Raw genomic sequence first — 21,882 nt, 5'->3', positions numbered from 1 at the left:
TTTTATGAGTGCAACTCAAGACACAACATAATGCATGGCCAAAATTCGGAGTTAGGTTTGTGACAACTAAATATGATCTACTGGATATCACAGCTTTGTGTTATATTAATACATCAACAAGTCCAGCAACCATCTTAATCTTTCAGAAAACCAAGAAAATCATGGCAAATTTATACAGTGCATCAAAAAAAAAAAAAAAAAGGCTGACTTGTGGACGAATCTGACAATCTGAGCCCTCCCTGGCTAAGCCCTTTTAAATGATCAATTGTGTTTGTGGGGAACATGTTTTTTTTCCCTGCCGTGCAGCTGATAATGTGAGATGTAAGACCATTTCTTACGTGTGAGGTGACAGCACTGCCAGCAGTGCAGATGATTTTATGAACATGAAGTCTGAGCTCAGCAGGATGAATGGTAAACATCTTAGAAAAAAGATATAGAATAAGCAAGAGGTATGTTTTGGAGAATATAGCTCCATAAATGGTAGGCAGGTGTTATAGAAATGATAAGACAACGATTGATGCTGTTGTACGGTATGTGTTAGGGTGCTTTTCATTAGCATTCCTGGATACAGATAAAGTCATTTATCACAGTACACATACATTGGGTTTGATTTTGTTCTTTTCCCCCCACAATTTACCAAGATTGCAGAATGCGAGAATAACAGACAGATTAATGTAGATTATTTTTAATTTGGGAAATTTGGAAACTTGCATTCAGAGCATGCTTTCATGCAGTTTTATTGTGGTTCTGGATGTTTCTCTATTTATCATGTAAAAATACATATGTACATTACCATTCAAAGGTTTGGGGTCGGTAATGTTTTTTAAACAAGTCTCTTATGCTCACCAAGGCTGCATTTATTTGATTTTTATATTGTTTCTAATTTAACATTTATAATTAGTTAGTTTTTGTTTATTTAATAATGATTAATAGCAATGATACTTTGTATATCTTCTAATAATAATACAAATTGTATTTCTCTCTGTTGTTCAGGTGTGTCAGCGATCGCGTCTCTTCTCTCGCTTTCCTGGGTTCTGGCCTCATACCACAAGCTTCTGCGTGATTCCCGCGACGACCAAAAGAGCATGAGCTACCGGGGAGCGTTGGTGCATCTTCTGTGGCGTGTCTTCACCATTTCTTCTCGGGCGCTATCTTTTGCCCTTTTTGCCTCGGTTTTCCACCTATACTTTGGCATTTTTGTGGTGCTTCACTGGTGTGCCATGGCCTTCTGGGTAATCCACGGAGGCACCGACTTCTGTATGTCCAAGTGGGAGGAGGTGCTATTCAACATGGTGGTCGGCGTAGTCTACGTCTTCTGCTGGTTTAATGTCAAGGAGGGAAGGACCCGATACCGCATGGTGGTTTATTATTCACTGGTGCTGGTGGAAAATACCATCCTTACCGCTCTGTGGTACACCTACAGAGACCCGGTTGCTACCGACTCCTACGCTGCATCGGCCCTCTGCGGCGTCTTCCTGTGCTTTGCCTCCGGAGTGGCGTGCATGGTCTTCTACTACGGGGTCCTGCATCCCATGGGACCCGGGCTGAGGGTGCTGGCCAGTTCCTGCTGTGCTGAGCTGCTCTGGGGTCTCCCGTTACCACCTGAGGCCGAGCCCATGGCTCCCACTCCGGGGCCTCGGGGCTCCCAAGCCACCCCGACCAGGGCTATGGCTTCATGGGACTACAGCGAGCCGGAGGAGGCTGCCACAGACACATGCCTGCCTGTGTTCCAGGTGAGATCCACAGAGCCCACCGATGCGGCGGGCCGGCCCATTCACCCCGAGGGGCCCCTAATCAAGATTGACATGCCCAGGAAGCGCTACCCGGCTTGGGATGCTCACTTTGTGGACCGACGTTTGCGGCGGACCATAAACATCCTCCAGTACATCAGCCCCAATGCAGTGGGCATCAGGTACAGGGATGGACCCCTCCTCTACGAGCTGCTCCAGTATGAGTCCTCCCTATAAAGGCGCACAATGCCGCTTCTTCTCTACTCTCATGCCCTCTCTGGTTCTCCACTTCCCTTGGTGCTTTTTTCTTCAGAGTTTTTATTTAGTTGTACTCTTGAGCTATAAGAGTGCATCTAATGTCTAAAAGAGTCTAAACAGAGAATATTCAACATATATTTTGACTAACACAGTGTAGAGTTGCAGAACAAAGAGTCTGAAATACAACATTCCCTTGTTGGGGTTACTATGGTGTGAATGTTCGACTAATGTGTTTGTTTGATGGTGTTTGTGGCCCTGTCACCTCTGACATGTGCATGATGGGAATGATGGAGGAACATAGTCTTTAGCATCCTCATTCTGATTTTGGCTTTTACCATTTTGTGCCTACGTTCTTTCCAAACAGTTGTGATGACAACTGATCTTAAAAGACGACAAACAAGTTAATATCTAATATCTAGACACTAAGAAAGCACATTTGATTGTCAGAAAAAGCACACAATGCCCCATTTCATTTCTCTTGTGATTAAGGGAGAAGAGACTTGAAATTGTTGTCAAATTGCTTTAAAAAAATGAACAATCACTTTTTTCGAGTAAAATACAATGATGTCATGTAAAAAATGTTGGTGTTGGCCTACCATATAGCACTGCCACTGCTATTTTGATCTTCAAGGGCCTTAATATTTATCTTAACATGTCTTTTCCTATTGAAACTCACTAGTGATGTGATATACAACTTTGTGATTTGACAAAGTCGAATATATTATTATTATTATTATTATAATTTTTTACATATGGCCCACTGTTATATTTTTTAACTCATCTATATTACGTGTGAGTGCACTTTATGAAAGCTAGATTTAATAAATGGGACATATTTCTTTGTATTTATATACACTATCGTTTAAAAGTTTGGGGCCAGTAAGATGTAAAGAGGTTTAAATTGTCACAAAAGATGTATCATGGTTTGCACAAAAATATTAAGGAGCACAACTAACTGTTTTCAACATTGATAATAATGATACATGTTTCTCAAGCACCAAATCAGCATATTTGAATAGTTTCTGAAGGATCATGCGACCCTGAAAAAATATATACAAAATATATTACAATAGACAACAGATATTTTCAATTGCAAGAATATTTCACAATATTACTGTTTTAATGTATATGTATTTTTGTATTAAATATCAAATAAATGCAGCTTTGGTGCGTATATAAGGGAATCTTACCGACCACAAACTTTTGAACGGTAGTGCATTTTTTTCTTATGGCCCACTGTTATATATTTTTTAAACCCATATATAGTACATGAGAGTGCACTTGTTGAAAGCTAGAAGGAAACTAGACATATTCCCCTATATAAGTCCTTCCATACATAAATGCAGAGATAAAGACAAAATAATAAGACTCTGTTAAACGTTTTGTCATATTACTTAACTAAAAAAGTGTGATTTAACGTGCAATGTACCTGTAAATGAATTGGTTCTGTGCAGTGAAAAAATATCAATTAATATGACAAAACTAACCTCAAAATTTTTTTTGGAGGGTTAGATCATGTAAAAGCTGACATTTAAGGTAACAATTGCAGGTTACTATTTTTACAGTGTTATAATGAAATGTTTGCAGTGTGTGGTGCTTAATGCTAACCTACTCCTCCATCATTCCCTGTACAAAATTGCAGTTGTCTGTCCACTTAAACCTTTTCCTTAGAAAAAGGCTAATGGTTTCTTGAAGGGTCAAGAACCTTGACACATTTACATGTGTAAATGGTATACCATTCGCATTCAAAATGTACTATACTCATTTTTTCAATAGAAATCCTTTATTTGAAGTGTGCAATATTTCTGAAGATGTACTATGAAATGATTGGAGAAAAAGGTTGCTTTTGCCTGAATTAAGTTTATACGCCACCATCGAATGCATGCCGAGGTTGCACATCTTGAGGATTGACTGGGTTGCCAGGTGCCAACCAATGAATGAGGCTTTCTAAAGTGCAAGATAATTAAATGAAACGTTTTTTTTCTCATTATGCGATATACGGTGCACTCAGAACAAACCTGAGGGTTACCTCTAGAAAAAGCCACTTGTTTACCTCCAATTCTGAGGTAATTTTCCCCCAGATTTCATTGATTCAAATGAGAATGAATGAATTGCTCTGAGGGGGCTGAGGTCATTTTTGTTGTTCCGACACTTAGCATCCAGGCAAGATAAGTGCAGGCATTAACATGGGATGCCAAGTTTCACCGCATGAGCTGCTACAAACCTCATTTGTGCCTGCTGAAATTTTCCCAGCAGACTTCAGATCGGTTGTAGCGGACGAGGTGGAGGGTTTATTTTATTTTATTTTGATTTCTTTTTTTGCCAGGGATGGAAAAGAACACGAGGACAGACAATAGCTATAAGTGAGAATTTGCATTCGTGTGTATGTGTGTGTGACTTCGGTTCGTAGGTCTTACCTCTTCAGCTCCATCCTTGGTTGCTGCTCAGACTCCTCCACCCCTCTCATGCGAGTGTTATCTGGGATACTCGGATGCAAAAATTAGGGAAAGATTGCTTTCAAGATAACAACTTAGATTTATAACCTGGCTAAAGGGAATCGGGGACGGGCAGGCGATTTCATGCAAGGAATTCTAATTCCTAAACATCAAAATTCAGTAATCCTCGCAATATCAGGTTTCCAGTTGAAACTATACGAAGCGTTTCCGTTCCCTGTTCCCTGTTCCCTGTTCCCTTGCAGTGCCTGTAACAGTCACCGATATTCCAATCCTGTAGGTGCTTGGCACATTGATGCACTGTTGTTTGCTGGGATATCACCAACCCTGTTATGTTATGATGTGTACGGCTACTTTAACTTGTTTTTACGGTTGTGTAACTCGGCTGCCTGGCATCCCATGATACGTTCATAGTCCAATTACCGAATCGGTTTCTACTAATGCACTTGAGGTTAGACAGACCAGGTGATATTTTCAACTACACTGTGATATTTCCTTCTATTATTCCACTTGCGCATTAGCATGATGTGTAGTGACCAACATTGCCACGTTTGAGCAGACATAGGGAGGGATTTGAAACAAATCCAACCCCCGTACAGCACACGTATAATTCCGAATTGGTTCGTTTTAGATTACCGCCTTACTAGTCAAAGAAGTTACACATCAGATTAGTCGATGTTAAAGTCATGCCTCCACTTGTACATGTCTAGTGTGGGGTGGGTGAGTGGGACCAGTCTCTAATATCTAATTCTTTGTGGTGCCTTGTCTTTTTGGGTGCTTCTGTATAGCCATGGCAGCCAGTGCAGCAAACAACAATGCCAGTGTCTCTATCTCCATTCAAATTTCACTCAGTACTGTAATGAGACCGTCAATTTTGTCCCATACCTGCACAGGAAGTGCTGTCTGGGTAACTCTTTGCTAAACGAAATGATGATCTGCATATTATGTCTGAAAGGCAATACTTAACATCTACTAATGTTGGGTTTTACACTTTTCCGGAAAAAGGCCGGTTCCATTCAATCATTCACAAGGGTTTTATGAGCAGATGCGAAAAAGGAATGAGGTTTGTTTGGGTACTAAATGACAGTTATGATGAAGTTAGCAATTTCTTTAATGATTGTTAATGTACTTCTGTCTATGCCTTCCTCTGTCTTGCAAAACGAATGAGCTGTAGTGCCAACAAGTAAATCTTTTCTCTCTGTCGTTTGTCTTGTGAACAAAAATGTCTAGCCAAATGGATTTATGCCTGCAAAAAAAAAAAAAAAAAAAAGAAGAAAAAAAGAAGAAAATGTGTGTAGACCAATAAGAATAGAAAAAGTGGGCTACGTAAATATGGTGCTCACTGGATCGAATTTCAACTTAAATCTGAGATGGCATTGGACACATTTTTAAAGGCCTCTAGTAGTGAACCATCTTCAGACTGCTTCTACATCCTTTGGATTTTTAGCATGTCCACAAAATGCATCCTATGGTGACCCCTCCAACACACTTGCATGTTTTCTTCAATGCAACGTCCCACCCATCGCTCCAGGGTTCTCAAAGAGCATCTATGGTCATCAAATCCAGTTCTGTACAGTGGTTCTGCAATGATTGGTATTGAAAAAGAGCCAAATGTTCTGATGACAAAACGACCACAAAACGGTGCATTTTTGTTTCTTGACCTGGTGCTTATCAACATATTCTTAAGGTGCTACCACACATGTGGACTGCAGGACCCCTGTTGTGGCTCACTAAGCAAGGCCACCGTCCGATAGACCTGCCTCTTTAAGCTCACGGACACTTTCCTCTCTGGAAGAACAAGCACCTCAACACAGTTTACAGCCAAACATCTCTCTTTGAAATATGGTGCCATGTATTATGTTTCAACCTGCTGAAAGAAGCATTGGTGCAGCAAATATCTTAATTTTTTACTTCTTCCCCAAATTTCTGTTCATTTTTATGTATATTTGTTTAAAAAAAAATGTTTAGGTGTTTCAAATCTGCACTAGGATTTCTCGTAAGTGGAAAAAAAGATGAAAATGCATCATTTTGACATTCATCCAGGCCTAAAAGTACTTCTGATAAAAAGGGATCGCTAAACATATAAGGTGATTGCCGTGCTGTATATTCCTGTCATCTCTATGTCCTAAACTTATGTGTATTTCTTCTGTTATTGTAGAGCTGGCTGTATATTTTGTTGGAAAATAATCTTATGATTGATTATGGTTGTCAGATGAATTGCTGCTGATTTTTAGAGTTGTTATCCATGCTGTTGGAGACGGGTAAATCACCTGCCAAACAGATTGTGTTAGATCGTCATTGTATTTCTCACATGGGGTATTAAAGAAATAAGGCACAACATTATTAGCAAATTATTTGCTACTATCTGTAACGTTTCTTTTTTCTGACTGTACTCATTACTTATGTTGGGAAAAAAAAAGATTTATTTGATGTTGTCAAATACAAATGAAAGTAAATTGTTTTGTTTGATTGCCATTATTTGAGAACAAAACTGATGTCTAGTAATGCATTAGACCTTATTTTTGGGGAACATATTACTAATACTGACAACATGGTGCTATGGTTGTTTTTTGTAAACCTTAGTTTTTAGATGAAAAAGCTAACTTATTTGGGGAAAAAATAATATGTTGAGCCTTACTGTAGATCTATATATGAGACTGTTCATCACTGAAGACTGGAAAAATAATTATAGTATTTGAAAGTTAGTTCATATATACAAAATTGTATGCTTTACGTTTATGCACAATTTGCCCAATGACAGATAAAAGTGGTAATATACTAATGTATATGTTCAGATGTGTATGTGAATGTATACTGATATGATAGAGATAGATTTCCCAGAGTAACAAATTGTTGTTTAATAAAGATATTACGTTATTATAATTCGTTTTTATCATCAAATTGCTTCAATTGAATTACAGTGAAGAAAATTTACTGAGTTATAAAGCCCTGTCATTTATTCGGAATACTCTTATTCATAACTTATTCATATATCTAAGCATGTAACCACATGATCAAGACAATGGGATGCGATTTAACAATAATAACAATATAGTAATGTTATTTTGGAGGTGGTTATAGATAGAATATCAATAGACTAAAATAACTTGGTTATTATGTGGGTAATTTTGCATACATCTATCAATAGAAACATGGCACTTTACATATATTTAAAATAATAATTTTTAGCTGTTTTGGCATTTTAATTAAGTTATATTGTTTGAATTATATTATATAAGTAATGTTGTGGCCCTTTAAGAAGTTTGCTGAGGCCCCCTAGTGGACCCCATTCCTCTCTGGCCCCAGAGCTACTGGACTAGATCTAGAGAGTTACAGATACAGAGTTACTATTATTAAGTTGCAGTTGTAGTTAAAGGAAAATCGCCACCTAAAACGCAATAAAGTGGCCTAAACTAATTTTTAGGGTTTATGAATAATACCATAGCCATAGGCATTTAGTTTGTAGTGCTGATGAGGTTTTCTGTTTGTCTCGCAAAGCACTGTGGGTAGACGCCCTACGCCCAAAATGGCGGCAGGATTGAAAAGTTTGCTGCTGTTTTTGTTTTATTTTATCATATTTGGTCGGTCTCTGTACCCTTTTGAATAAATCCATATTTTTGACCAGGCTAAAGACGGTTAGTTGTTTATTTCCGATCCCCGAGCACGTGATTTGGATCGTTGGTTTGTTTAGTTTAAGTTAGATCAGTCAAGCGCCACCGTTGACGTGTATGAGGCAGATGGCACTGAAATTGTGGACATCACTGCGTCTAATACAGTTAAAATGAAGAGCATTTGTACATAGAGATGGAGGATGATGTAAAGAAAGTGAAAAAGGTAAGTTAACATTGTAATGTTCCTAGAGTTTACACGTGTATGGTCAGCAAAACTGGTTAGTAGCTGAAAAGTGTTGGCCTAACCACGGTTAAACACCTGTAATAAAGCTCTTCAGCCTCTTTAAAACACTCGCTTTTTTATTTTATAAATCTCTTATAATATTTTGAAGAGTCTCTACCAGTTATCTCGTGACCGGGCTGGATTTGTAGGTTAATTGCTGGTGGTTTAGGTTAGTCGTGGTACAAAGACGCGCCACCCAAGATAAACACTGAGACTGCGATTTTACTGTGATTGCTACATTTGTGACAACAATATGTCAGTCATCTGAGTTTCTTCATGGCTTTCAGTATCGCACTCTTACCTCTGTCTGAGATTTACAGAGCCCCCTATGGCCACGTAGAAAAATATTTGAGATCTGATTATCTGTACCAGCAATTTTCTATTCTGTAACGTTACTCGGTTTATAAAAGTTCTTTGTAATCTGTACAGTGTTGCTACTCACGTTCATAAACTGCACCCACAGATTTGCAGCATGGTCATGTTTTTTTAGAAACTGTCTGATTACTTTAACTCATATGATCCTAAAATAATATAGATTTGATTTGTAATATATAAAATAAACAAACTCCCCAGCATACAGTAAATATGTCACCAAAAACTACAAGACACTAAAGTTCGACAAAATAATATTAGATCTTTGGCAAAATAATATATCTTAAGCCTAATATTGTAAATCTAGTATTGCAAGAATATATGTAGCTTATATGTGTGTATGTGTGTGTGCGGCGCTTTGTCAAAAGTTTTCGTTTACATAATGTGTATATATTATTTGTTATATAATAGCCTACGTGTGTGTACACATTATGTATATATATATATATATATATATATATATATATATATATATATATATATATAACATTTCAACTAAATAATTTTCTTTATATTATGTATATAATAGTTGTATTAATTTTAACATCTAGCCTATGTTTAATAAACTACTCTTGTTTTATAATTCATCCCATATTAATTAGGCCTATTTAGTGAGCAGTTATCTAAATTAAAGGAGTGACTTAATGCAAATCACAAAATTTAAGGTACAGTTTTTACAAATTTGTAAAATGAGGAAACCATTTATAAAATGGGAGCAGATCATTGGACCTGATAAAATCTCGGGCTCTATTGGATCTCATCTATCCGATGATTAATTTAATAATCCTACAGTAACGGCGTTATCTGATGTGAGGAATGGCAGGATCACAGACAGGGCTTTTTCTTGATGTGACCTTTCCTATCCTATCAGCGTTGTATGGTAGGGGAGCTGTTTCCATGCCGAGCTCAGACTTTCCTCCTCATACGCAGGGGAGAATGGAGGGCTGGGCTCTCCAAAGATTCAGACAGGATGTGACGCCCCTGTGTCTGCCTCTTAATCGCCACTGTTTCTTCCCCTCAGTCAGAGAGGCCACATAACATCCAAATAAAGCAGATCATTTGACATCCACTACAGTTACAGTCCGTTTTGGGATGGTATGTGATGTTGTGTGATCTTTCAGAGGTTTGGATTTTAGTAGGCTACCTTATGGAACCAACTGTTACTGAATGTTTTGGTTGTCTGATTTAGCTGAGAGGATAAGTTCCCCCAAGTGGCCACAAGCTAGAGCCATTGAGTCAATTACTGTCAAAGTCAGTGTAAAAGTGGATGGGTGTGTTTGGCCAGTTTGTTTTCATTAATAGCCATTTGAAAACCCACTGCAAATCCACAATTAGAGTAGGCCTATGTAATAGTTGTAGGCTATAGTTGAAATGTTGGTTTGTAAACCAAGACGCATGCGTTTTATAATAAGCCTAAGTATTAATTCTTTGTAACCAATTGCTAATGTAAACACCAGCAAAACACAAGTTCTGATGCAAACCGTTTTTGTAATGAACCTAAAATAGACAAACATCAAACTTCTATAGTATCATTATTCATGTCTGCATATGCACTAATGTTCAAAAGTTTGGAGTCGGTAAGATTATTTTTATATTTTTCAAAGTATTATGCTAACCACCAAGGCTGCATTTTATTTGATCAAAAATAGAGTATGGTGTATTCTTACAATTTAAAATAACTTTTCCTATTTTAATATATTTTAAAATATAATTTAATCCTGGTATGGCAAAGCTGAATTTTCAGTAGCCATAGCTCTTTCAGTGTCACACGATCCTCAAACATTCCTCACTAGCTATGTTGTTTACTGTATCGATGTTGAAATCAGTTGCTGCTTAATATTTTTGCTTAAACCATGAACCAGGATTTTTTTTTTTTAATAGAAAGTTCAAAAGAACAGCATTTATTTAAAATAGAAAACTGGTGTAGCATTATAAATGTCTTTGGGTCAAACTTTGGATCAATTTAGTCATGAAAAAAAATCTTACTGACCCAAACTTTTGAACAGCAGACAGTGTATGTCTTTTCAATCCAGGTGTGGATCACCTGTGCACCTTGTTTTCTGAAATTTCATCAGGACACAGACTCATGAAATGTTGATGTTCCTGTAGTGTCTCCTTCCTTGGCTTTTCAATAATTTAGTAAGTGAGAGAATTAGGCTAGTCTCAAACAGAATATGTCTTGAATTTATTGATGAAATCATGAGAATATTACTGTCTGCATGGAATGTTTTTGAATACCTTACCTGGATATTAAAATTGAGCCAGGGCCCCTGTTATATACTATATTTGCCTTGCCTGTTTAAAAATGCTTATAGTACCATATTATCTATTTGTAAGACATTCAATCTTTATTTGTCAAGACCCATGTATTATTATTTTATAAAATTCATCATAATGTGAGATTTGGCTTATCTTTACTAGACTTTTAGACTGTATTATTAGACTCTGAATGGCATAATTATTTTTAGCAGTTCGTCTTTATTACTTCCTACCCTGCCTAGTATTTTGCACCTAATTAATTAGATTCCATATCCATGTTAAAATCCATGTATGCCATAATTGGAGATCAACTTATAGCAGGGACGACAGTTTCACGTACCTTTTTAAAGTTTGTTTGAGTGTTTCATCACAGGAAATGGCGGTTTCTGCTCTTCCTGATCGCATGAACTATAGCTTAAGTCAGAACGTGAGCATTTGTGTGTGGGGACGCGTGTGTGTCGTGGGGTGTGGTTTCTCTCGCTGCTTTGAGAGCGTTGGCTCCGATCTCATTTGTCACTAGCCACATGCGACCTGTTTCGAGAGCAGCATGCAACAGTAGTCACCTGTTGTGGAAGACAGCTGTCGCACGTCGCCCGTTTCCATTGTGTCGTCGTAGTGGCTGGTCATGGAGACAGAGGTAGGGTTTGTAGAATCATGTTTCTTTTCTGAAACGTAATTTCAATGTGCAGTTTACCATTACAAATCCTCAGACTTTTGAAAAACAATGTGGTTGCTTAAACATTCGGTCCGCCTCCAGTTTTCAGCCTTAACTACTTTCAAGAGACTTTTCTGTTGGATAGCAAGAAGCTGACATTAGTGGTTGGGTTTACCACAGAGTAAATAGCAGTCTTTTTCCATGAATGTCGATGTGATTATGCTTTGCAAATGTGTATGTTTCATAAAAGCCCTCAAGCCAATGTACAGTGTAGTGCCGAGACTAGTTGGTTATATTTTTTTTTTTTTTTAAGCCAATAGTGTATTTGAACTGGAAGGAGAGCATGTCAATGCATATATTATACTGAATGTTTTCATTTATAAGATACTTGTTGAGTCAGCGCAACGGACACTTCCATGTAGTCTGAAGTACTGGCAGGCTTGGGATGGTTTTAGTAACAGTTGCCCCATCAGTCCAGATCACAGAAATCAAAGATGTTGTCAGTGGAAATCCAGTAAATAAGTGTGAAGTGTATACAATACATTTGGCAAAATAATTTTGGCATAGCAAACCACACTTCCTCTGGTCGTGGTGTTATTTCCTCTTTCTCTCTTTCTGCAGCCAGGTATTGTGTCTCCATTCAAGCGAGTGTTTCTGAAAGGAGAGAAGGGGAGAGATAAGAAGGCTCTAGAGAAGTCCACTGAGCGCAGGGCCCTCCACACCTTCTCCCTCTCTCTCCCGGACCACCGTATCGACCCAGACATTCTGCTCAATGACTACATTGAGAAGGAAGTTAAGGTATTACTCGCCTTCTAATTTAGTTTTTTCTGTTATGTGCTTATATATTATTATTTTGAATAGGGTAAACAAAGCTTCAAGTTAGAGAAGAACAACTTCTGAAACTGTACTGGTAAGAAAATAAAAATAAAAATGGGAAATGCAAATAAATTCTGCTTAACAAATAGTCATGCATAGTTAACATATCAAATTGAATGGGCGGAGAATACACCTTTCATATCTGTTGTTGCTGATTTCAAATGTGATTCGTCCAATCAAAATCAAGAGCATGAAAATTAACTCATCCCTCGATTACCCTTAAATTCTTCTCCTGAATTCAAGCTCTTCATTTGACAGTAACTGCCACAATAGAGGGTATGCGCGTGACGTCACGGTCGGCCGGAGGGACTGCAGTTACGTCCACTGAGCGCCAGCATTGGTTTTCGGTGTGAATGCCACAAAAACATACAAAACGCATCTAAAACTGGAAAGAGCTTTGCGATCGACTATACTACTAGATTTCACATGCAATCTGAGGTATATTTTTACAGACTGCTGAAAGCTACAGAACAGAGAAGCAAATGGATCGCTGGTATTCATAAACAACTGGACTATATCCAGCAAAAGGTGGATTTGGAGTTATTTTGTCAATATGCTGAATTTAGGGGTAAAATCATACCCTACTTATTGTATTGTTAAATATTGTATTGACTACTCATCAATTAAATATTTACCGTCCTATATTCTGCATGGATCTTTTTAAATAAACACTGCAAAAAACTACTATAAGTTTTAGGGCTAGACGATATGATGATATATAGCCTCTATATATATATATAACATTGATATGAGTGATCACCCAGATTTAGACCTACATATATTGTATTTATATAAAGCGCTCACACGCAAATTTGCTTTATGTATTTCCCTGGTGTCGAAATCAGGGACATATAAATGTCAGGAAACACGATTCCTGGCTGCATGTCAATATCCATGGATCACTGGATCTTTGGTAAGTTGTAAGGAACACTATATCGAGTCCAACCTTTAGTTTAAACTGATAATCGTTTGTTTTACACTCGTTTTCGCAGTTTCCCTTATTAAATCCAGTCACGCAGCAGCTCTTTTGCCACTCTCGTCCGGCTGAGGGGGTGTGTTTCGGCGGGAAAGTGACGTCAATGCATACCCTCTATATACTTCCTACCTGCCTATCCTAAGTAATTGGTATCACAACTCTGGATCACATCCTGCAGCATTTTGTTATTATCAAATCTCCACCTAGTCAACATGTGGCGTCTCCCAGGGTTGGGTTCTCGGCCCGCTTCTATTTGCTTTGTAAAGTGATCTTGTGTTCTAGAAAGGCTCTATATCATTATTGTTGTTATTACTGTTGTAGTATCTGGGACAGCTGACCTCAGTTCCTGGATATCTGAATCCCTCCAGTCGCACAGAAGTTCTGCAGCTTATTGACAATGCCAGGGTAAGTGTGACAGACAGAGACTGTGCCTTATTTTGGAATATAAAGAGATAAATTCCCATATTACTTCCCTTATGTCTTTTGCAGAAGTCTCATCAGTTGGCAGGGCAGCTGACATCAGAGCAGGATGCTGTTGTCAGTCTGTCAGCATACAACGTGAAGCTCGTGTGGCGTGACGGAGAGGACATCATTCTTCGCGTACCCATCCACGACATTGCGGCTGTGTCATACATCAGAGACGACTCGCTCCACCTCGTGGTGCTAAAAACAGGTACACGGCCTTGTAGTCAACCAACGAGCATTACACAAAACCTAAACAAATCAGAACACCGAAATTATGACTGTCGTTGGGCTGCTAAGGATAATGTGTGAAAAATAAGCTCGGTTTTTTCCTTACCATTTTGTTTGCAGCTCAGGAGCCTGGTGGGTCACCATGTCATAGTACAGAGATGTCAAAGTCTCCCACTCTAAGCTCTCTGTCAGAGAGCGGCGCTGTGCTTGTGGAGGTGTGCTGTCTGCTTGTCCTGGCTGTTGACAACAAGGTTGGTTTTTAGTAATTTAAAGGATTTTGTTTTACCTTACCTTTAGTGTGTAATATAGCTGTTTGTGCATGTAAATGAGCTGTCCATGCCAAAGGGAGTAAATCACTCCAATAGAAAGCACTTATCTGAAACACTCGTTTTTAGTCCTGCCATTATTTTCGTGACTACGTCACAATGTTACACAGTTGCGCAATGTCCGCTTACTGGCTGCTTTGCCCCACCCTCAAATGATTCTGCTATCTTGAGGCGATGCTGTTTTTATTTTCAGCTGTTTATAAAGCCTCAGCTTAAGCTGAAACCCGATTATGTTAAGGGACGTTACCATTTCCAACACGCACTCTAAGCAGTAGACAGGGCCAGATGACCAATCAAAGCAGACTGGGCTTTTAGGAAAGGCCGTTTAAAGAGACCAGTACTAACAGTATGATAAAATCATGTGTTTAAATCATGTAAATGTATTCTAGCAGACTAAATTATTAACATTTAAATGAGCATAAATGATGTACACTTTAAAAAGGCTTTATTTATTGAGAACAAAGTGCTTATAGGTATAGTTCACCCAAAAATGAAAATGCGGTTATCATTTACTCACCCTCAAGTTGTTCCAAACCTGTATGTATTTCTTTCTTCTGCTGAATACACAATAATATATTTTGAAGAGTGTAGGTAACCAAATAGTTGATGGATCCCATTGACTTCCATGGAATGGAATATGGAATAAAATACTATGGAAGTCAGTGGCTGGGGTCCCATCAACTGTTTGGTTGCTGAAATTCTTCAAAATATCTTCTTCTCTTCATGATGAATAAAATTGACAATTTTCAGTTTTGGGTGAACTATTGCTTTAACATCTGGTTTAACTTGCTTTGATAAACCATACAGAATTTAGTTTTTGGTTAAACGGTATCTTTCAAGGCCGTTTATCGCAAAAACTACAGATTTTCTGAAGGTTGTTTTCTATGCTACCTCAAATCAATAAAAACAGCAGTGGTCCGATTATCATGAGCTCTGGTTTTGCAGGCTGCAGCAGAGGAGCTCTGTCTTCTACTCAGTCAAGTCTTCCAGATCGTCTACACAGAGTCTACCATTGACTTCCTGGACAGGGCCATCTTTGATGGAGCCACAACACCCACCAGGCATCTCTCAATCTACAGCGGTGAGTGAGCAACAGCTTCATCATTTTGGGATTTTCCAGTAAATTTGTTCTTGCCCAAAACCACAGGCCACAGTCAGTTTCACATCTCTATTATTTCATCTGGACCATATTTATGTTTCCTGAAGCTCAGTCAGTGAAATACAGTGAACAGTGACTTCACAGTGAAATATTGACCTTGTAGCAAAATGAAATGATTCTAAATATTTTCTATGCAATAAAATATTTCAATTTTTCTGTCCAATAAAAGAGGACTCATCGAGCAAAGTAGATGGTAAAGAAGTGTTTGAGGCGGAGGCAAGCACATTGTGAGTATTGCTTCAACTGTTCTCTGCAGTAATGTGCTACTTTTTCAGTTGAATTGAGCAATCATGTTTTTTTGTCCTATCTCAGTTCGTTCCAGAGTTCTCTAGAGGCGGGACACTCCTCTAGCCCCTCCCCCTCCTCCACCCCGGCCTCACCACAAACCAAAACAGCCAGTGAGAGTGAGCTGAGCACAACAGCTGCTGAACTGCTACAAGACTACATGACCACAGTGAGTGTATAAAAGTGCACCTGGATGTCTGCTGTTAGTTTCTCTATATTCAGAGTCTCTCATATTAAATGTTTAGTTTTTACACTGTTGTTTTCCTCTGCAATAGTTGAGGACGAAGCTGTCGTCTCAGGAGATCCAGCAGTTTGCCACACTGTTACACGAGTACAGAAACGGAGCCTCCATCCATGAGTTCTGTATCAACCTGCGTCAGCTTTATGGAGACAGCAGGAAGTTCCTCCTCCTTGGTTAGTTACATGCTGGGCTGTTCAATTGATCTTTAGTGTTTTTTTTATTTATTTTTAAATAAAAATGAGAAGTGTTGCTTTGGCAATACATTTAAGTTTAAAGCTATGTTGAAAAATACAAATAAATGAATGCTAAATAGAAATATTTAATAGAAAAATTGACAAAAGGAACTTCAACTTACTAAAACGTTCAAATTAATTTTCAAATAATTAAAAATATGAATCAGACGCTTAATTCAAAATAATAAATTGGAAGTCAGCCAAATGCTGGTGATTTTGTGTTGTGGCTGGTAAACTCGCTTCACCTACCAGCCACCGTGGCGGGTAAATAAAAGTAGCATGCTGTTTCACCTGGACACATTTAGAGGAGGCACACCTTGAGACTTTACCCTATGGAATAAACGGCTTAAGTATTGTAGAAAACAAGAAAGTGGCTGGTAAAAACGTTGAGTGGCTGGTCGATTTTGGAATCCACCAGCCACAGTGGCAGGTGGACAAAAAAGTTAATTTCCATCCCTGAGGTATAGACGGTTAGCGTTTTTTTTTTTTAAAGAAGTCAATTCATATTATTTATCATAAAAGAGAATCCTCTGAGGTTTTCTTCTAAGAATATATATATTTTTTTTAAGTAATAATTTAAAATGTGTGTCACGATTTGGATTTTCCCCCCTCTCATGACACTTGAATTAAATATTTTTTTGCTGCTGTATCTTTAAGACTTATATGCGAGCATTAAATTTATATATAAAATGAATAACAACCAATAGTTTGCTGTCTCCATCCTTCAATAACAGCTTCTTTCAGGTTCAAATGATTCATGCTGAAATGTACATCACAAATTAAGGTCAGACTGTCATTGTCAGGGATTTACTTCCCAGAAAATCAACGGCTTCTTGTACAGTTCTGAAACTTACAGAATGTCTAAATAGTACTGTACTTCAAAATCCCATCAAGATTCACATTTGTTCCTACGCACCGGTGTTGTAGAATCTCTTCATTTGTCAAATCTATTCCTCTTTTCTTTACCCCAGGATTGCGGCCTTTCATTCCTGAGAAGGACAGCCAGCACTTTGAGAACTTTTTGGAAACCATCGGCGTGAAGGACGGCCGCGGCATCATAACGGACAGCTTTGGCCGCTACAGACGCACGACGAGCTCTGCGTCAGACTCCACCACCAATGGAAACGGAGCTGCAGGGGGTTCAGATGAGGGAACGGCAACCTCTGAGGGCGACGAATGGGACCGTATGATTTCAGACATAAGCAATGACATTGAAGCACTAGGAAGCAGTATGGACCAGGACGGTGTGTCGTCTTGATGTCACGGCACTCGGCCAGTGTGCTTTAGCCAATCACCACTTGAGATAATCACATGGGCCGGTGGTCCGTATTGCTGTCCATCAAATCTGACAATGCTGGAGTTTGGATACTGTATGGATACTACTTCCTGGCTATCATTCTTATTTTTATATGTTGTGCCATATTAACACAATTGTGATTTTTCAAGACCTGTGATAGAAGGATTGTCTTTAGCTTTGGACAGCAGTTTCGTTCCTCTGGGATGTTTATTGGCAGTATCTGCTACCACTAATGAGAAACCTTGTTGCTGGTAGATGTTGCTCTTTCACACTGATCTGAGACCAGTTTATTAGTATCTCATTTAACTGTAAGGTGACTTCTGATCAGTGTGAAGAGGTTAAGTGGCCTTCCTAAACCGCGTTCTGGATTGCCTTATGCGAGTCGTAACCTGATGGAAGTGAAGTGCAGTATATTTCCACCTGCACTGAAGTGCTAATCATAACTTGACCCTTTTACACCTTTATATTATCTGGTCGATGTTTGTTTTTCCTCTAACATATATTTTTCACTTCTTTATATTTTCTTTCAGCCAGGATTGGTTTTAATTACCCAGTTATTATCATGTGGGTTTCTTCAGGTAGGAAATGTAGCACTATATATGTTTGGTTTTGATTGAAAACCTGGAAGAATTTGGTTATTAGACAAAGCCAGTTTTCTGGCTGATTGCAATATTCAGTGCCCTGCATTACATTCACGTCCCGTCATTCATTGTATCCTCCTCAGTTTTCGGTAATCTAACATTGTGCCTTGCAGGATCACTGATTGTATCATCCAACAGGGATGTAAGTACTATTCTGTAATCTGTACAGAACGTGGCTGAAGTATGAATTTATTAAAAAGTGCAGCACTTACGTAATGAATTATTGCTTTTTGTCTTATTTGTGCAACTACCAGAGGGGGTATTTTACTCCAGGATTGCGGCCTTTCCTGAGACGGACAGCCAGCACTTTGAGAACTTTTTGGAAACCATCAGCGTGAAGGACGGCCACGGCATCATAACCGACAGCTTTGGCGTAGCCTACTAACTACCAGAGGGGGTATTTTACACGAATGAATGGATTTTCCTGCTTACCATAAGTTTACAGTTTTTGTTGGGCTTCTTTTGGAACCTATATACTGTGCATTCTGAGTTGGGCTTCTTTTAATCTGTTTTCTACTCTTTACTCAAGTTTTTATGTTTAATGTGGAGTAGGAAATAATTGCTGGTGGCTGTGTAACATCGTTGCCAGCAGGGGGCAATCAACCTACAGTAGAAATCCAGATTGCCCCTCATTAGCCTTCTATAGATAGACAGATAGATATACATACTCTTAAACTCACATTTAAAACTAGTAATGACCAATGAAAACCTTGACAGAAATAGACATTTAAGAAGAATCCCTGACATAAGCATAAGCCTGCTCGATTTATCCAAGTGTGTAGTTATCACGCAACGATAAGGAGGATTAAACGTATCCCAGAGTGCAACACTGTACTCTCTCTCTCTCTCATTAGTGGACATTGACCTCTGAAACAAGAGGCCATTGCCCTGGAATAACATTTTTGAGGTTACCTAGTGGGTTAAATTTGAATGGGCTAAACCTGAGCTATAAATCTGGCTTTTTAATTATTTTGTGCTGGAGTTCTTGCCATAAAAGCAAGAAGTGTGTCCTCAGACACCGACTGGTATTATCACATGGCTCCAGATATAGCTTTGGCACCCGGTTATAAAATCATATTATTGTTCCTCCCATCTCTCATTGGTGGTCCTTGAAACGACTGTGCCAAAAGTTTATTCGAGCAGAAAACGTTAGCTTTATTTTTAATATGCCTCTTGAATATGAACATGGCTGTTTTTAACATAACTTTGCTCACGCAGCACATACTCGTAATTCCAGAGTGCAGGAATCCGTAAGACCCTCATTCCTCACTGTAGCCGAAATGAGCTGCGGTAGGGGCACACAAAAGGGTGTCAAAGGTCAGTGTCCTGATCCGGAGATAACAAGGAGCTGGGAGCATATGTCATGTTAGATGTCATTACAGCAAGATCACTGCATTGGGGACAATAGCACAGAGAGACTCGATCTCTCATTTGAGCCAACATTGTTTGGCGAATGGTGGAAGAGAATAGCTCTTAAACGGCAGCTGTCTTGTTAGTTTATGAAGGCAGAACTGAGTGAAATTGTCTGCCTACTTTTTTCAGCGGCCTTGTTTCTGGAAGTATTTTTCGAAAAAGGATTTTTAAAAAGTCTTTGATAAACATAATACACCATGAAGCAAAACAAACAGCTGCAAGTTGAATCACATATTTGATACATACTGAAAATCAGACAAAAAGACAAAGGTACAAGACTACCGGTACATAACGGCTTTAATGAAGGAGAGAACTACAATCCCATGAGGCATTGTGAATGATATAATCGAATTAAAAACTTAAAAAAAATTACATTTAAAGTGATTATATATATATATATATATATATATATATATATATATATATATATATATATATATAATAAAGAAAAAAGGGTGCTAAAGAGAGTTTGATTCTCGGATTGGTGGAAACCGTTTCTGCAGAATTATGGGTATTGTAGTTTTTCACCAGGAGTGTCGCTCTTAAACATGATTAATTAAAATAAGTTGAAATAGTGCGAGTTGATGGCTTTAAAAATCGATAAACAACCTCGTAGCTCACAGCAAGTCTGTTTTTAAAGGTTTATCGGTTATCATTTTAAATAAATTCCCCTGTGTAGAAAATGTATCGAATTTCTACTTCCGCAACCCAACTGTTGCACTCTGTGGCTTTACACAAAATATGCAATTTTCCAGTACAAACAGTGAAAAGTCTCCATGCTATTTCAATTTGAATGCCAAAATTTAGGTCTTTAGGTAGGTACTGACTTTTGTTATAATACTGTGAGTATTACAACTTCTAATTGTGAAACCATGGCAACTACTGTACGTGGGGCTGAATTTCAGCTGTCCAGAATGCTTAGAGAGTTTATCATTAATCAAGGCTTGTTTGGCCAGACACAAAAGCCAGTCACTGAGAAGGGATGTGAAACACTACCTTCCTGAAGGAGAACGTTGGCTTGAAACACACCCTTTCAGCTTTTGTCCAGAGCAGGTTTCACTCCATCTTTTTGAAGAAACGTGAATAAGAAAGCCAAGACATTTTCTCTGAGGTAGACCTATTGTTCCCGCTGAGTGCAGCACAATATTCACATTCATTAAAAAAGCACTGTAAATGTTCAAGATTAACAAGAAAACCAATTGAACCCAACTATCGCAGTGTTTAAACAAACAGGAAACTCCTAAACATCCATGAATAAGATAGATGAGTCTTGTAATGGCACTTATTATCATGGCCTTTGAACATTTGCTGGAGTTTTTGTTTATGAAAACATGCCATTTGAATGATGGAGATCTACTGAGACGCTCTTCCCAAATTGGGCAAAATGGAACCACTTAAGAGTAATTGCTATACCGTACTTGGAGATCGGCATCAGCTCAAAGCGGTGCAGTGCTGACCCTCCTTGCTTCCTTTCATGCTGACATACTAACTCAGCAACAATGTACTTTAAAACATTTATTCCTGTATTATATGGATGAATTATTAGAAACTTTCTGTGAAAAATCTTGCATGCTTCCCCACAGATGCTTTATAGACTGGGATAGTATTACACAGTACATAGCAAATTATACATTTACTGTATATTCCAAGCACAACCAAGCTATGTATATAAGATATGGGTTCATTTTGCCATATAAAATAGAAATGCATGTGTGTAGAAAAAATCTTAAAAAGAGCAGATATGCAGATTGATGTAAATGCTTGAGGCATTTTTGTAATATAAGCAAAACTGAATTAAGGCTGTAGCTCTGCCTCACTACGGCCTAGATCGTAATCATAATGAAACCTCATACAAGTGAACGATTTGGAGTGCTCTACATAGGCAGCAAGTCTTTGTGCTTTCCACATGGAAGACTCGATTCATTTTAAATGCAACAGTCGGGTTCCTGAAATAAAACTAAGGGTCTGTTGAATGCTTGAAACTGATTGGTTTACGAACGCTCTATGGTGTGGATTTATTTTCAGGGAAACGCCCGGCTGAAGTAGTTCCAGGCAGGTCTTGACCGCATTACAGCTCTGTATAACTTCACCAAATGATATCAGTTATTTTAATCTTTTTTT

General features: G+C 38.4%; 2 protein-coding genes across 4 annotated transcripts in view; both read left to right on the top strand.

Annotated features, from left to right (window-relative positions):
- xkr6b (XK, Kell blood group complex subunit-related family, member 6b) overlaps positions 1–1,967 on the top strand; it is a gene marked incomplete at its 3' end in the record, with an annotated part of 51,769 nt that extends 49,802 nt beyond the window's left edge. Inside the window, exon 3 of the mRNA XM_079584063.1 lies at positions 994–1,967. Coding sequence (XP_079440189.1) covers positions 994–1,967 — 974 coding nt within the window. The remainder of the gene's footprint in view (positions 1–993) is intronic.
- Positions 1,968–7,706: 5,739 nt separating this feature from the next.
- On the top strand, positions 7,707–18,568 carry ccm2 (CCM2 scaffold protein). 3 transcript variants are annotated; one of them, XM_079584768.1, is made up of 10 exons: positions 7,707–8,275; positions 12,243–12,419; positions 13,795–13,878; positions 13,963–14,146; positions 14,287–14,417; positions 15,438–15,573; positions 15,821–15,878; positions 15,964–16,105; positions 16,212–16,350; positions 17,382–18,568. In XM_079584768.1, exons 1-10 carry the CDS (start codon positions 8,246–8,248, stop codon positions 17,666–17,668), a joined length of 1,368 nt encoding a protein of 455 aa, XP_079440894.1. In that variant the 5' UTR covers positions 7,707–8,245; the 3' UTR covers positions 17,669–18,568. The 3 variants fall into 3 exon arrangements, with proteins under 3 accessions (XP_079440894.1, XP_079440896.1, XP_079440895.1); XM_079584769.1 differs by lacking the exon at positions 7,707–8,275 and adding an exon at positions 11,388–11,603; XM_079584770.1 differs by lacking the exon at positions 12,243–12,419 and having other exon boundaries at positions 7,926–8,275.
- Positions 18,569–21,882: the final 3,314 nt, after the last annotated feature.

Source organism: Phoxinus phoxinus, assembly GCF_949152265.1.
Source record: "Phoxinus phoxinus genome assembly, chromosome: 16".
Classification (NCBI taxonomy): Eukaryota; Metazoa; Chordata; class Actinopteri; order Cypriniformes; family Leuciscidae; genus Phoxinus; species Phoxinus phoxinus.
Note: the sequence above shows the minus strand (reverse complement) of the source record. Positions and strands in the feature narration are given on the sequence as shown.

What these genes read in the sequence shown, in the direction of transcription:
- ccm2 (XM_079584768.1), top strand. Translation starts at nt 8,246, where the DNA reads ATGGAGGATGATGTAAAGAAAGTGAAAAAG. An exon ending in ACATTGAGAAGGAAGTTAAG is followed by an intron (nt 12,420 to 13,794) that starts GTATTACTCGCC and finishes TTACTGTTGTAG; the next exon opens with TATCTGGGACAGCTGACCTC. An exon ending in CCTCGTGGTGCTAAAAACAG is followed by an intron (nt 14,147 to 14,286) that starts GTACACGGCCTT and finishes TTTTGTTTGCAG; the next exon opens with CTCAGGAGCCTGGTGGGTCA.